This window comes from Streptopelia decaocto (genome assembly GCF_964273445.1).
Source record: "Streptopelia decaocto genome assembly, chromosome: 3".
Lineage (NCBI taxonomy): Eukaryota > Metazoa > Chordata > Aves > Columbiformes > Columbidae > Streptopelia > Streptopelia decaocto.
In genome coordinates this window covers 100,934,999-100,952,645 of record NC_138656.1, presented here as the reverse complement: position 1 = coordinate 100,952,645, position 17,647 = coordinate 100,934,999, and the positions used below count along the sequence as shown (strand labels likewise).

Sequence of the window (17,647 nt, the reverse complement as noted above, 5' to 3'; positions counted from 1 at the left end):
GACATGAATACTTTCTATGAAATTTCCAATCTTGATGACAGAGTACCCTTTAAAGGCAGTGATCTGACACTCCACAAAAACTGGATTAAAAACATAAAACTATTCAAAATATGGTGTATTATAAGCACATGTAAATTGGCTAGCTAAAAGATTCCAAATCAAAACGTATTTGACATAAAGACAATATTTAGTGGGTATGTTCTTCTGGGATAGTCACAGTACTTGGGTTATTTAAAAACAAACAAACAAACAAACCACCACCACAGTGATCTAAAAAAATAATCTAAATTAATTGCAACACTTATGATAACGTAATGTTAAACAGAACAGGTTTTAAGCAAACAGCAACTAAAAGTCAAAGTCATTTCAGCTCTTCCTTGTAGCAAGAAAAAACGTTCAAACAAATAGAGAAAAGCACTCTATCTGGCAAAAGGTGGTCTTGAAAAAAACCCAAACATGAGTCATACTGAGAGTGAGAAAAAAAAATACATTCATGTGTAATGCCATGGCCAAAATCACTAGTGTAATCCTATATCACCAGGGGAGTACTAAGAAGGAGCAGAGACTATAAACTATTTCTGTATCTGGCAGTGGTCCACACACAATGATCCAGCTAGTTCTGATATGCTCATTTTGAAAACGGTGCAAATAAATTGGAGAGGTAGCAGGCAAGAGCCACACGAATGGCAAAGAGCTCCAGAAATGTGTGTAGTAGTGAAACAGACACCAGGAGTTAAATATATTTAGCTTTCTTTAAGCAATTTCAGGGATGATCAAGCAGTTTTAAAGTATCTTCCTTGGCAGATCACCAAATCTTACAGACAGTGACAATTTAAATGACTTGATGTGGAAAACAGACACATTCAGACTACAGACAGAAGACAAAAATTTACATTTTTGTACTATGACACACCACAACTGGATTTTTTTAGAAACTTACTTAAATACTAATGTGGCCCTGATATCTTACAGTATACAGAAATACTTTTTTTACCTTTATTTAAAGTATGATCTGTTATGTCATTTCATGAACATGATTTTTTTTCTAAATGTGGTATTACAAAAATACTCATGGGCTAGTAAGCAGTACAATATTTAGGTACATCAACACAAATGATACTGCCAAAGGTATCATCATTCTACATGGTACAAATAGAGGAATAAAAAGATTTAAGGACAATTCTGTTTTAGTGATCTGAAATGCCCAAGTGCTTTTTCTAAGTATTTGTATGAAATTTGTCTGTTCAAAGTATCTTGTTGACCAGCTTCAGTCTTAGCTTGAAAGTCTAGCATTTTAACATATCATAATTGCACATTAGAAGATAAGATGCACCTAATTCCTGATCAGTAGCATTAATTTGGTGCTAATTTATGTACATGACCCATCTAGGATTATATTGCACCACTACTTCAGGGCAAGGACCATTCACTACTAGATATTTTTCTTCCTGTAACCTCTCAGGCCATTCTCTGCATATCTTCCGACAAAAAAGACAACACAAAGCTAGGATTCAAGAGACAATAGCCTGTGTATTTCTAACTTCCTAATATTTGATTTTGTAACTTTATTTTAAAAGAGGAATTTTAAGAAAAAAAAAATGGGAAAAAACAAATTAGCATGGTTCACTAAAGGCTAGTTTCCATTGAGTTCTTCATTTGGACTGTTAATTCATAATATAGATGCTCACTTCACTGAGTCAAAACAAAACAAAATCTGTGGGTAATTTAGGGGAGATTCAACATTAGAGAGCTACTGAAAGCAAGGCACTACTGAATTAAATTTCAGGTTTTGTAGGGAAATGTGCTTAACAGTAATTCTCTTTTATCTGATCTCTCTATCCACTCTAACTAATGGTGTTATGGTCCTATGCAAAAGGAAGGAATCTTTTTGAAAGGAAAAATAAAGGGGACAGCTAAGAAAAGTAAAACTTTACAGGCAGTATGAAGGATACTTAAGGGTACCACACTGGAAGCACAGAACCAATGAATGCCACTTATTAGAAAGGCTTCATTAAGACAAAAAAGAAAACTTCATGGTTAAAGATGTTAAGAGAGGTTATTACATGTAAGGACTGATGGACACCATATTCAAATGAAGACAAGAAAGAGGAACATATGGAAATTTAACTGAAAAGCAGAATGAGGCAGTAACAGTAAAAAGCGGTCGAACAACTGCCAAAAAGAATTTAAATTAGTAATAAATCTTCATATCTATCAGGAGTAGGAGGTCTGCCAAAGAAATCGCAGGGCCGATTTATGATCAAGATATAAAAGGCACACTCAGAGAAAATAAGCCTACTGAAAGGAAGATAAATGAACACTTTTCATTAGTGTGAAACTGGAGATGTTCCTCCAACGTTCTTTGTAGCACAAAGGATGTATGGATCTGTCTGACTTTGAAACCACTTTAGAAGCAAATTGACTAAATAACAGCAGCAAATCACCAGGTTCAGGTAGCATTCACCTTAGTTAAAGGAACTCAGGAATAAATCAAAGCAGGAGCCCTGGTGTGGTACTCCTCAATGAAGCCTTGATACACAAAGACTGCAATATGGAAAATCTCATTTTTTTATAAAAGGTTCCAGTTAAGGCTTAGGCAACTTAAGGCCTGCTAAACAAATTAGAACAAACTACAGAGGAGGAAAAAAAAAAAAAAAAGTATTAGTGAAAGAAACTCTAACAAAAACCCAAAATTGAGAGATACTGTGATGAACTTGATTTATCTTGGAAGAGACTGCATATTTTTTAAAAGCAAGTTATGGAAACAAAAGAACGATGAGGGAAAGGTCTTGCACAGATATATTGATAAGTAAAATTAGTGAGAGAATACATAGAAAACAAAGGGATGGATTAAATGCATAATTCTCACAACGTAGGAAGGTCCTCAGTGAAGTTCTACTATTACTGTTACAGAAGGAGAAGGGAGAGGGAGAGGGAGAGCGAGCAGTAAGATTAACTTTGCTTCTTACTGAGACAGGAAAAATAAGTAAACTGAAAATATTTGCAGAACATCTTACAAAACAGCAACCAGGCAACTAAACAGCATACAAAATACAACAGCAGATCAAAGCTAGTGAGAGAGGTTATTTTTCCCATGTGTATTACTTAATAAGGAATCAGGATTGATTCTGAATCAGTCATTTCTATTAAGGAGTAAGACCTTGGGGTTAAAGCAGATGGTTCCATTACATCACCAGTGCAGTGTGCAGCAGTGGTCAAAACTACAAATTTTTGGAAGTCTTAGCAAAACAACAGAGACAAAGAACATCATTATACCACTGTAGAAATCCAAAGTTCACCCCACCTTGAAAACTGTACACTCTTTTGGTCCCTCCTCATACCTGAAACTGCTAGACAATGTTCAGAAAAAGCCAATAAGGACGATGGATGCACAAAACAGCTCCTGTATAAGGAATAACAGAATAGGCTACAAGTCTTCATCCAGGAAGAGAGACGGACCGGGAATTGGGAGGCTCTTGCAATACAATAAGTTGCACAGAGGACAGTTAATGGAAACCATTTTTTTTAGCCTTTTCCAGTACAAAAACTAGGAGGCATCAAATGATACTGTTAGGAACGAGGATCAGAACAAACAAAAAGATGTGATTATTTGTGCAATGTGTAGCAGACTCTAGAGTCTGGTGAGAAAAAAAAATCTGGACTTTGAAAATCTACAGGTGTTCATGGGGATACTGGACAAATCTGTTAAGTCCTAATACAAAACTACATTATTCTCAAGAAGGCACTGAATAAATAGTGATAGGGAAAGTGTTAAGAGAAGCATCACGTATTCTTGCCCTGTTTGTCTTTTCTAGGGAAGCATTAATTGCTGCTGTTTGAAAATCGACAGTGGGCTCAGTAGATGTTAGGTCTGACTCAGTTCTGAACTTCTTATGCAATGACAACATTTTATTACTATAAAAAATTCGAACAGAAACCCACACTAGCTTTGCAAGCAGCTATGAAAGAATATCCTACTGCAGAGCTTCTTGCCAAAACGAAATTGCAATATTTGTGGGGAAAAAACCTCTTTTTGTGACATTAATGATAGTCATGCACATATGCAGCTGAAAAAAACCAGTGTTTATGTCTCAGTCAAACATGCAAACAACTTGTCTCACTTTTTAGTTGCCTGCAGGCTATATATATATATTTTTTTTTTTCTTTTCAGACTAATTTGTTTATGGTTTAAGGCTAAAATGAGGCAGACATCTGTACCAGTCTTAAAAAAAGCAAGCAAGCAACCAACCAACCAACAAAACCCAAAAAAACACTATGATGCTTGTATAATTTTATTTCATTATAGGCAAGGAGAACTTGTTAGAAAGTTTACTAATTATCAATCTGAACAGGAAAGCTGAAATTATTTTTTTTTTTGCTTGTAAACTAGCATTTTGTTTTGCTAATGATATCCTTTAATAGTATCTACAGTTTATTAAAACCCTTCATTCTGAAGGCTCCCAAAGTACTTGATGTCTATGCTATAACAATCAGTCATTCCAGTTGTCCTACAAAGCAGAATTAATTATGTACCTCCCATAGCACACCACATAGGAGGCATGTTTTGTTTAGTTTTCTGTTTCTAGGAGATGAGGGGAAGTGCCCTGCATGAGACTTCAGGAAACATTTAAATAGACAGAACATAGTTATTAAAACTGTAACTGCCCAGGATACCAACATGAAATATTCCTATCTTTCTGAGACCTCTTATTGTTGCAAGTTGTCAAGGATTCTATTACCTGTTTCTCAAAGCAATACTGGCTCTGTAATGCCTACCGCTATGTTTAAGAATTAGCGTAACAATTTGGCCATGACATACTCCAGCATCTAAGTTCTGAGAAACAAATGCATTGATCAGTGTCTAATGTACCAGCAATGGAAAGAGAAGGCAGATTTACCTGCTAAGTGTTGACAGGTGGTTTGATCTGCTTTATGTCAAGCAGTTCTTTGAGCGGGTAGGCTGGCTGTCGCATTTGGACCTGCTATGGTGGAAGAATATGTATTTTGGAAATGTATTTTCTCTTTGAACAACAAATTGTAAACCTGAGAAGGCCACTAAAATTTTCACTTTTGTTATTCTTTAAGTATTAAAGGAAAATCATATTGTCTAATTGCACATGTCTGAGCAAAACTGTTGTCTTGTTCTGATACATGAAAACACTGGAGCTATGGGTGTTGACTGAGCAAGATTACATATGTTCAAAGACAACCAAATTGCATTTAAGAAAGCAGCCGACTCTTTGTGGAAGAGATTTACAGCCACTGAGCTGCTAGCTGGGTACAAAACCAGAAGCAAATTTTAGGGACAAAATCGGTGTAGCTGCAACAGTGGAAGGATAGATTTTAAATTTTGCATTAGAAGCGATATTTAGGTGTGATCAGTCTGTCTTTCTGTCAATATCACCCTCATGGAATAACACTTACTCTGCAGGAGGGCCAGAGCATGAACAGTGGGTTTGCATCTCATCAAAGCATATAGGTCAGAGACAGGGGGGTTATTTCAAAATAATATCACATTCTGTGTCCAAGGCCAAGAAGGGCACTGCAGAACCAACTGTTGAAGATGTGAACAAGCAGAAAAGATTTTGCCTCAACTCGAGATGCTGATAGCCATAATCCACAGATGAAAGCAGCACAAGTAATCCATTCTTAAATTCAGCCTGTATCTTTTGTGTACATGTAGCTCCAAATAGTGTTAGAAATCAGGGAAAGCCAAATCCAGAAGAGCCCTAGACTGAAACAGCATATATAACTGTATAGATGGGTGGAGGAGAGCCTTAAAAGGTCTCAGTCATCAATACTGAAATAAAGACTAGTGAGGCAGAAACTTTCAAGAACTCAAAGAATGATGCCTGGCAAGACTATATTGAAAAACAGATATAATATAATTTTTTAAATCAAATGAGACACAGACATCATACCGAAGAACACCATGCAAACAACTGTATAGAGACGAGGCTGCTTGGTAACAGAAGGTATAAAATGCTGCTTATAACAACTACTAGGAATGATATAGCTGAAAAAAAATCCTGTAGTTTTAAAAGTTTTCTAAATTACATTTGAAAGTATGAATCATTTTGAAATTACACAGTTAAATATCTGTCTTATGTATGAGAAAGCTCTCGACAAAAAACTTTCTAGATTATTTTAAAACACAATGACTCCACAGAAGAGGTTGTCTCTGGAAAGGTCTTTTATGTTTTAGTATTCGTTCATATGAAGTGAAATGACTGGAGCTTAATGGGCAACATAAGAAGGCACTTACAGTCCTTATTTTTGGTACTGCTTTTAGTAAGATTTTATATCCACCTGTCAATGCCTACCACCAGATTGCTAATACCTAGGACTGGCACTTGTGGCAAAGGATCTTTCATCAGGAAAAATTACATATATATATATTTATATATATCTCTCTATATATATCTTAATGGACAATGTACTTAAGGGATTTCAGAAGGAAAGTCATCTTGAAGCACTCCACATTCATTGATATAGATGGGTATGTTTGGAAAAAGATTCTATATGTACCATATATTCCTATTCTGTGCCACTCTACATGAAAATATTAATGAATGCATACATAATTCCCAAACAAACTGCCAGCACACTTTAAACAGCCCGTCTTTTTCAGATTTTGTTGAAATTGTTCTAAGATACAAGCCCATTTGCAATGGCTAGAATAGGCTCAAAGACAAAGATTGCCAACACTTTGATTCATTTTTATTCTTTTCCCTTCTACTCAGTAATTGTAAGACCACAGTGCTGACACTGGCAGTGTCCTCCTGGGCTGCCCAATCCCGCTGCCATGGGGCAGGGACATCAAGTGGGGAACCACTGTGCTGGCTTCTGTCCTGGGTAGGCATCTCCCCCACTGTGTGACCTGTATGCCAAGTGACTTCTCAACATTAAATATAGCCATGATAAAACATGTTTTGGTACCTGAGCCTGTCTAGTCCCCATGCTCAAATCACAACAGACTATTACCTTAATAGACAAAAGACTATTCCTCAAGCAAAGTAAGTGGCTAAAAAAGAAGACAGGAAAATGTGAGCCAAGAAATCATTCATTGCTGCATTGTCCAAAGTAGTTCAGAGTATGTTTTTTTTTCTATAAACAAACTGCATTCCTACTTCTACAGCTGCATCTGGCATTTATCGGAAAGAGTAGCCTCAAAAGGCCTCCTTACTTGTTGAAAGTAAGATGTTGAATTTACTATAGGTAATACATGGCAGGTTGACAATAGAAAATAAAAGCTTGTCTTGGGCAAGGATGGCAATAACAGCAGAGCTTGCTACCCAGGCCCTTGTGAAACATGTAGGAGAAACGAAGAAGCAAGACAAGAAAGTGCAATATGAAGAGTTAAAAGAGAATTCTGCAACCTGCCCTGCATGGACACAAGGGAAGAAACAGTCCAACACCAGGAGGGGTAAGAAGATAAAGACAGGTACTCAACACACCAGCCATATCTTGTCTTCCTTTTCTTCAGTAACTCTTGAAGCTAAGACAAGGCAGTTATGAAATAAGAAAATGATTGAAGAAACAGATCCTTTGAGAATGTAAAGACACCATATGATGTTTCACACATGTCAGATGACTGCAGTGCCATCGCCTAGGACTGGGACACAGAGATTCCTTCTTCCAGTACATGACAGTCCAGGGTCAAAGGGCACTTAACTAGAAGCCAGAAAGCTTTGATTGCTTCCTTACTCACTATTGTTACTTACATATGTCCCACATCTTTTATTAAAAACAGCAAGTTTACACAAATCTTAAGAAATTAGTAGAGCATGAAGAAAACGTAAATGTCAGAGTTACAGCCACTTCGGTCAGGCTGAAAGTGCCATGCCTGTGTTTTTCCACAAATCATTAATACCGCCGTCTCAGAAACTGTAACTACCACAATCTTACAGTTAACCAGGTAAGCAATAAAAAAAAAAAAAAAATGCATTGGAAAATAATATAACAACTTTTCTGTAAAACTATATTGAGTGTGGGGTGTAAATCAAAGAACGTTATTTGCTCCACTGTTGGCTATAACATGTTTGGCCTTCAGGAAAAGCTTTTTGCTCAAAGGGTACCTGAATAAACTTCAGCCCCATGTCTGTTTATTTTTTAATGGGATGCCTACTTCTCTACTTCCATGAAAAGGAGTCAAGTTGCAATAATGAACATGTAGACAGAAAGGAAAATATTATTTTGAATGGGAAAAGGAGTTTTGAAACTTCACTCCTTGCATTGCACATGATCTCACCTTCTCACAAAAGGAACAGGACAAATGCAGCTATGAAAATCGACTGAGGCATGCCAGTCACTATTGAATCTTGTATAGAGACAAAGCAGATCCTTTCACATGCTAATGAAGATCGGGGACACCTGCAAAGAATCCTTACTAAATATGGCATAATATGATATTTTTATTGGTTCATATTATTATAACTGTTTCCACTAATGTAGATCAAAGTTTTGCAGAGGGGTTGTTTTGTTTTTGTTTTAGAGTGAAATGAAGTCACTCACTTTATTTTCAAACCCTACCAAACTAAAGGAGAATTATACAAAAGACAGAACCACATTTTTCTCATGGATGCACCAATAAAAAGATGAGAGGCAAAAGCCACAACTTGCAGCAAAGGCAATTCCAATTGAGAGTGACAATGTGAAATAATTTCAGTGAAACAGTTAAGGACTAGAAGTGGCTGCCCAGAGAGGTGCTAGCATCTCTGTTCGTGAAGATACTCCAAGCATGAATGGACAAAGCTCTCAGCAACTTGCCCAAACTTGGAATTTATCCAGCTTTGAGCAGTGGCTTAAATTAGATGACCTTGAGAGGTCATTTTCAATCTAAATTATTCCATGATCTATTCTAGTAAAGATGGCTGTGACAAACCCACCATAGCGTATTCTCCAGGCTTTGGTGATCATATTAAACATGTCTGAATAAAGCACATTTAGTCTTGGTATGATTTCACAATAATCCTCCACTGAGTTTTAAGATGCTTAATTTGGGACAGGAGTTTTCTTTGGCAAGTGGGAGGAGAGAACCCAGGACTCAGAGTGTTCTCAGACTGATGATACAGATTCAGTCTATGCAGATCATCTACAGATATGGATTCCCAGAGTTACTAACAACATACACAAAACCCAGTGGCAAAATAAGATCATACTTCTTTCTTTTCCCATTAAAAATAAGCTGATTCCTTTTAAGTAAAAAGGCATCCTATAACGATGAATTACAGCTAAATCCTGCCAGAACACAGCTGTTCTTTATCTGAGTAATTTCACTTGCATTCACTTTGCACAACATTTCACACGTTGGCTGGAGTGAAGACAAAGATGAACAGTAGAGATTGCACCCAACACCACCCCACACACCGTAACTGGAAACACTTTTGCTTCCATTGCAGTCAGATATTTGTCCCTAACTGCTGAAGATTTTAAGCTGCTACACCAGCTCCCACAATATATACAGTACCGATTTACCAAGCCAGACAGTCTATCATAGCTCTGTGTATAATAGATTAATTGCAATTTTAATAAAGGGCACATGTTTGTACATATGCCTCATCTACCATGTAGTAAAAACACTGTTGTGCTGCCTTTCTTTTCTGTCCTGTTGGTATGACGAATGCTTACCCTCAGCTGGACTCTTCCCAGGTCTCAGGGAGATTATTTTTCAGGTATATCTGTGGTGCCCTTTCCATTCTTCTGTTCTGTTACATTTATTAGCCTTTTTACTTCAGCTACTTACTGTTTTTATCATTAACAATAAAGTTTTTTTTGTCATGATGATAAATACTAGTATTTATTATTTATTTTGTGATACAAACTTTTAACTGTTCTGGAAGTGACAGCACCACAAGCTTATGATCTTTTTTAATAAAGATCCTAAGGAATTACTTGATAGCTATCTTCTAAATATCTAGGTCAGTTTTCCAGAGAATGGAAAACAAATAGCAAACGATTAAATAATGTATTTTCTCCATACAAGTGATGTTAGTTTCAAAAGGAAGAGTCTTTCTTTAAGCACCCACTTGAAGTTTCCAAAAGAATAGAAAGCATTAATTATTAGCTTTTTTAAAACTAATTTTGGACTAAAATACCACACCAGCAATGTTAGAGCAGGCACTGAGTAAACAGTAAAGTTAGTAGTTATCTAGATATTTATTCCTTGGGTTAAAAAAATATAACTTTTAGACTTTAAAGCAGACTGTTACCAAGAGGTTTGCTAAAATAATATTCTTCTCTGTCCTTGTCAGCATCTGAATTACAAAGAAAAAGTCACAGCAGTCTCATCAGGGATTTAAACAGTACTTTCAGCCATTGTTTCTATTTTTTTTTTTGAATCAACAAAACAACTAATCTTGCTATTTTTCTTCCCTATTTACCTACCTTACTTCATTCTGATGAAGTCCAGCTAAGACACAGCTTGTGAAGCTAGAGAACTGGGTATTCAGGATCAAAAGATTTTTTGTTATTCTAATTTTATTAGACTTACAGAAACCTGAGGAGTCTTCTTCCAACCAAGATGCCAGGAGCCTACATGAGAAACCTATTTGCTCAGCCACTGACCAAATTCAGTTCTATGAGAACTGATTTTGATAAAAGGTCAGATGCAATTCTTTTCTTTTTCTTACTTTGCAAGTGGAATTAGCAGGAAAAAAAAAATACACAAATATAATACAAAAAGAAAAAAGAAAAAACTTGCTTATGAAAATTGCAGAGGCATAAAATTGTGGGCTGACACCAGGAGAAGGATGATAGCAATATACAGCAGAAAAACAAAGACTATTAAGGCCGTAAGACACTGTATGTAAGAAACTCATTTTAGCATGCGGAATGACAAAACGTTAAAGCAAAATTATCCCTTAATGAAGCATGAGGCATAAAAATGAATAGCTCCCATTTTCTTCTTTAACTGAAAAAAACTCCCTCCCTGTCATTAATATAATTAATTCCCTTCTGTGAGTATTGTTAAACTTGAAATCTGTGGGGAAAAAAAAAAAAAAAAAAAAAAAAAAACTTGTGTTAAAAATACTTAGTGAAAAATGTCTATTTATTTTCAATACACCATTTCCATCAATACCTTCATGCTTGGTTCTATGAGCACACACCGATTCTGATGCATCCATATATTCCCTCATTTCCTATGAATCTGAACACCCCAAACATAATACTATGTCATGAAACCTTGCTTAGAATGCTCAGATTTACCAAGTCTGAAATTCTGAAATGCATCTTGGAAGAAAGAACCTATGTTTAATCAAATAAATATAAAATAAATAGGTATTATATATAGTTATGCATAAAATATTTTTATAAATGTAATAAAATACTGGAAAGTATTGTTTCCCACTTTGGTTCCACTTCCAGATGGTTTTTTACAGATATTTAAAAGCCATCTTGTCTACTGTGAAAAAATGTGAAAACTAAGGAAAAGAAACAGTTGCCTTTGTATAATTATTTTATACACATTGAATTTTACAAACCACGATCTTCCTTCTCATTACATCCAAGTCTAAGACAGCAAGAACTAGCAAAATGGGCTGAACTGACAATAAATTACAGAAAGCCAGCTCCACAATTTCTCATCAAAGGTGAAGCTTTCTAAGTGGCAAAAAGGAGCACCTAAATAAATAGTAGATGGCAAAATATGAAACAAGAATAGGTCTAGACGATGGTAGTAAATGGTAGTTTATATTAAGAGCCTTTCATCCTTGGGAATAATCTCTATTGCTGAAAGTCCAACCCACACCAGTAGCACTAGAGATCACTGATGTCTCTGCTGGTCCCCACTGTAGCATTCAGAATGGACAGGACTGGCAGAGCTAATTCATTATGCATGGCTGCAAATCCTCGGCATCATCCGAGCTGGCAGCGGAAGGGAGGCAGGGAGTGAAAGCACCCCATTACTGCTGCCCCACAAAACTGGCTGGAGAACAAAGTATTACCAAAAGTAGACACAGAACTTGCTTTTTCAATATTTTTCCATTCACATATCCCACCTAAGAAGAAAAGTTACTTGAGAAACAAAAGATTTTTTTTTCCCCTTCTATGTGTTTGATGTGACTACAGAAAGAAGGCAAACAATTTATTTCTATTTCTGTTGCAAATGAACTAGTTTGATGAATGGCCATGTCTGAAGTAAAGATTAACTATTATTACTTGAGAAAGAAAAAGTACAAAAAGAAGGAGAATAAATCAGTAAGACAACATGACTGTTTATGACTACTATAGAATTGACTTTCAGGTTACAATTTTCTATTAGTATTTTGAATCATACAGCACAAGGATGAAAATTATTTTCTTGAACCACTTGAAAAGTAAAGCATTTATCTCTTTGGAATTTATTCTGTGTAACTGTAAATATAAAACTTCATAATTATCAAAAATGGTGCTAGAGAACTACCAGCTATTTCAGCCTGGTTTCAAATTCTGATGTTGAGCTCCTTTATACTAGCAATTTATACACTGTAAAAAAGACAGTGTTCATATTACACTTGATTGGCCTTTATATGAAATGCTAGTGTTCCGAAATTTTTATTTACTTCAAAGTATAATATCGAAAAAGCAAATATTGCCATAAAGCCACGGTTTAGTCCATTTTTCTCACTAGAGTTTGACAACAGAAGCCCACAACAATTGAAGATAATACTTTCAGACAGGAACATCTTGGGGAGATCTTGCAAGGGACAAAGGAATACAACAGATGAGAGAATTGAAATTTCGGTTTCAGAGTCTTCAGTGGGAAAATTTAAGTAAAATAAGGAAATAACTTTAGCAATGTTTTCCAGGAAAGAGTCAGCTTGGCAGGACTATCCACACTACCTATCAACGGAATGAGGTGGGAAAAATCCCTCCTGAAAGGATTTCATACCTAGAGCCACATAATACTTTGCAACTCAAACCTAAATTAACATCTGAATTATACTTGAAATTTCCTTTTACACATTAACACCACTGCTATAACCTGGAAAAACTGCCTCCATTTGACACAGACCCAAGTGTCACTCCTCTCCAGGCAGACCCACTGTGTAATCGTTACTGTTCACGAAATACAGCCAAGGAATTTCAGCTCAATTATCACGCAGTAGCTTCATATCCCAGTTCTGCCTCCTCTTCAGAGACTCTCCAGAATTTCTTTCAAAATCCAGCTACTCAAGTATTATCAGAGCTTGTCTTCCTGTCATGTCTTGCACAAGGAAATACTATTTAGGGTACCTGTGAGGTACAGGAGTAAAATGCATCAAAATCAAGCCAAAGCATGGTATTAAAAAGTAGAGGCAGACCTGGTGGCTTGTTTGGGCTGGTTATTTTGATTATTTTTCTATGAAAGCTTATACACAAAGCTTTTAAATACTGTTGAGTCTAGAGCAATCATGTATAATTATATGCATAGACACCATATAGTGCAGTCGTATCATATTTTACTGACTTTTGCAACCAGAATTTGCATGCAACTTATTAGCACTACTAGCCATGCCTGCTGTTAAAGGCTGCAGTTTTTCATGCTTCTCAGTGAAGTACGAAGTATATGCAATCTGATGACTTTTGTCTGAGACTTTTATTTATTTCAGCAAATCAACCAGCAATGGACATGCCTTTAAATTCACTGAGTGGCCTCCCATTAGTTGCTAAATGATGCAAACTTTTGGAACATTTTTAACAGCAAGTCGTGTTACAGAGAGTTTCATGGACAAGTTTTGAAACCAATACTTTTCCAACTACTAAAAGCTATTTCAAATTATTTTTTGTGTGATATTAAACAACTTATATAAATATTTACTATAGCAGGAATGAAACATGTTTTTGTGCTATATAGGCAGACTCTCCCTCAAATACAGGTATCTATATGGATGCCTACTATATATGGTTTTGGCTCCTAATTCTTAGCTGAGTATCACAAAGTCACTTGCTGTTTCATAGTGTCAGATTTTATGTATACATGGCATGTGCAATACGGCACACAAACAGAAAGGCTCCCCTTGGCCCTTTCTGGGGAGGCTGCCATGAATTGTTCACTCTAACAAATACCAGCACATTTCACAAAATTTATGTTACTTAGTAAAAACTGGGATACCTACACTTAGTTTTAAGAGGAACACTGTTTGTTTATATGAGGAAATAAAATACCCTGTTAGGGGATGCCCATAACCTAGACATCACTGCTGTACTGCTTATGCAAAATGTCACCAGTTTTTCTAGTGACATTATTAAATGGTGATACAGAAGATTCCTCTATAGCTTAAGGGCACCACATGTTTTGAAAAAGCAGCATAACTAAATTTTGTGGAATAAAAAGCAACACATACATGCTGGCACTGATGAAGCCCATCTGTGCTGGAAAGAGAATTAAAGTGAAATAAGTGCCTGTCAAGTGTTCTCTCAGGCAGATCCATGCCCTTGAACAGACTTTCTGTCAATACATGATACACAAATGAAGAAGTCTGGTGTATTAGTTTACTCTTAAAATACTTTCAATGAGAAATACTTGGGGTTTTTGTTTTTCCTTCATTTAATGGCCTAAAAATATTTGGTGGAAGAATGCTGTAATCTCAGTATTTATAGACATTTTCTCTCCTGTTAAGGTTACATATGTCAGAATAAAGCACATATAGCATGGACCAAAAAAAGTTTTCATATGCAAGAATGTAAGTATGCACAAAAAACCCAACAACTGATCATTACATGTATTTCTAATACCCAATAAAATATCTCGCACTCCAATACCATAAACTGATCTCTGCAGAAGACATTAAAGTGCACAGTCAAAAGCACAGAGATATAGAAGCACTTACATTTGCACTGTGATCACTTCCACTAACACAGACGACATCTTGTTTTTGAATTGTTAATACCTCTTTCGTAAGCTTCAGTCGGATGTCATAAGCATTTTCAGATACTTCATCATACAACAATGCAATACCAGTTTTAGTCTGTGAAAGCAAGGCACAGAAATAAATTTTAAGAAAATGAACCTTAATAATGATGAATATCAACCTCTATCCCATTCAATACATGAAATGCATGTAAATGAGCATTGTTTACAGAAAGTGGAAAACTAGTCAGCTTTTCAGTCTTCAAATGGATTAGACACAAAAAAGCCTCTTCTACACTTTAAAATATGGGCTAAAGGGTCTTTGAAGTAGACAATAACATGTGAAAAAAATTCTCCAATGTACTGTTCCACAAAGAAGTATTGCTATTGAATGATGCCCTGTTTGTTTTTAATTGTACAACTTATTATGAAACTGTATTAGAAGTGAATAGGCATCTATAAGTGTACGTGATTCTGTGGTTTTCCAGTTTCAGTAAGAAGAAGGGAAGTGCAATGTTGCTCCTGACCTGGAGGCGGTCCTTTCACTGTGTCACAAAAAGACCTGTATCCTTTATAAACACTGTCTTTAAGACATAGAGTTTTATTACAGTACAAAAGTATGTTTTCATATTATAAAACACACAAACACAGGTGTTACAGAATTTCTAATTGCTTCCGTCAAGATAGACATACATTTCTGAAGTTAAATCATCGCTGGACTAGTAACTAGTAAACTCTATAGGATAGTTAAGTATTTGGTATAAAGAGTGTTTTCTCCATTAGTAGTAGAAAGTAAATTCTATTTTAATTTTTGGTTTGCTTACTTACATGCAAATTTCCCACTAATAGTCAGTCAGATATCTCCTTAAACAAAAACTGTGGAATTAGGACTGCTTATATCTATTTGTTAAAATAAGCAGGCTAATGCAATTTCAGAGCTTTACATTAGTTGCATAGAAGAGAAAATGCAAAACACCTGTTCTGTAATGGATGATCGTATTCAAAAGAAATATTTGTTTATTAAATTATAATGTATATAACAGCATCATCACAACACTGCACTTGCCTCCATGCAAGTGAAGAATAATCAAGCATAAATTAGGGTTTAGCTGCAGCATTTATTTTTAAAAGGCAATTCAAAAATCAAGTTGTTCATCTGTGTTACATTAAATAGTAGACTGTGTAAAATACAGATTAATGGAATTAAAGAAGAAAGCTGTTGTGCACTGAATAAGTGCTTGAGGGTTTTTAAAATAAAATAAACATGGAACATTTTCTTCATAATAATACTTTTATTTCTATAAAACTGGAGAGAAAGGTCTGTGGTAATTGCCTTTAAAGGCGGGATCAGTTTAAGCTTAAGGCACTTAGATTTAGATGTGGTGCAGCTCTACGCAGTAACTGAGTGTCAAAGGCTCCCTTATAGCAGAAACTGAAAATGAAGCCTGAAGAGCAATTCCATTTACCCTAAAGTGTATACGCAGCAGTTGCTCAGCTGAATTACTCATGCGGTTCTCCTGTCCCTGGGCTCCAAGCCACTGTCCCCATGTAGGCCACTGCTGCTACTTAAGACACTTTGAGATATCTAAGACCTTCACATGTGTTAGGCTGACACAGGATTTTAGGACACCCAGGTCTTCCTCTAGCTGGGGATGAGACCAAATTTCTATTACTACAATGGGATACAGATAATGGGCCATACCAGCAGACATCCCCATGTGGGTATCTTCAGTTTGAAATGGATCTTGCAGGTTTACATTATAGAAATCCACATCCAGAACAGCCGTTTAGATACTGCCAAGCCAGTGATGAGCAATAAACACCTCTGAAGCATGATTTACCTCATCTCTTTTACACATCCATTTAAAAGGGAACATATTGCACCATTGCTCTCTAATTTGGCTTTAAAATAAATAAATAACAACTCTGACACAAGCATCTAATTCTGGACACATAAATCTTGTCTTTAATGTTTGCTGGGACTGCCTAAAGGAAACAAATTTCACTGAGGGTGTGAAGCCTAAATCACTCTCACTTGTTTGGAAATCAACATTTCTTCATTTTCCCAAAGTTTTGAAATGTTTTAAATTTCCAGCATGTGTGGATATTTTATCAATACCTTTTTTTGAATGACAACATATGAAATCCAAGCCAACATCATCTGCTTAAAAGTCATGCTGCATAACAGCGAGTATTTGCAAGCAGTAGAAGAACTGGCTTGAAAAACCCATATACCCACATTTTGCTGCTGTTGGAGAGGTTGTGCATCACCACCCCACCTGGACAGACAACCCCGGTACTTGTGCTGATGTACCAGAGCTCTACAGAAACACCAGGAGAACCCAGCTCTAGAGAGCTCTTTGTGCAGCCTAAACCCAGAAGATTTCTCTGGCTAATAATCATTGCATATGTTTAGAAGTGATACAATGAAATAACCTGAACTTTCGTTTGTAACAGATGATCAGGTAACGAATGAAATATGTAGAGCGACCAATTATATAGCTTAGCATTTTCCATCAGACTACTTAAACTGAAAGTCTCACTGAAGCTCATCTATACCTATTAAAATCCAGTCCCTACCTCACACTCCATCTAGCTCCTGATGTGATCCAAGACGACGTGCAGCAATACCTTATTTGCTTTCAGAATCAATAAGATTAATCTAAATTTCTCTCAGCCTTTCAAGTCGGCTTTTTTTTTTTTTTTTTAGGCTATTATAAATGGCCTTGAATCAGAGTCCAGCACATTCCTTTGTTCTCTCTTTGTGTTAAAGAGATGGCATACATAACTCTGGAGGGCAAGTCCCAGTCCAGACAAAGTGCTTCTTCAAACAAG

General features: G+C 36.1%; 1 protein-coding gene across 1 annotated transcript in view; it reads right to left on the bottom strand.

The window, feature by feature from the left end:
* The window catches only part of SNTG2 (syntrophin gamma 2), a gene marked incomplete at both ends in the record, with an annotated part of 248,656 nt that overhangs the window by 137,600 nt on the left and 93,409 nt on the right, over positions 1-17,647 (bottom strand). The window contains one exon of the mRNA XM_082048487.1: positions 14,793-14,930. Coding sequence (XP_081904613.1) covers positions 14,793-14,930 — 138 coding nt within the window. The remainder of the gene's footprint in view (positions 1-14,792; positions 14,931-17,647) is intronic.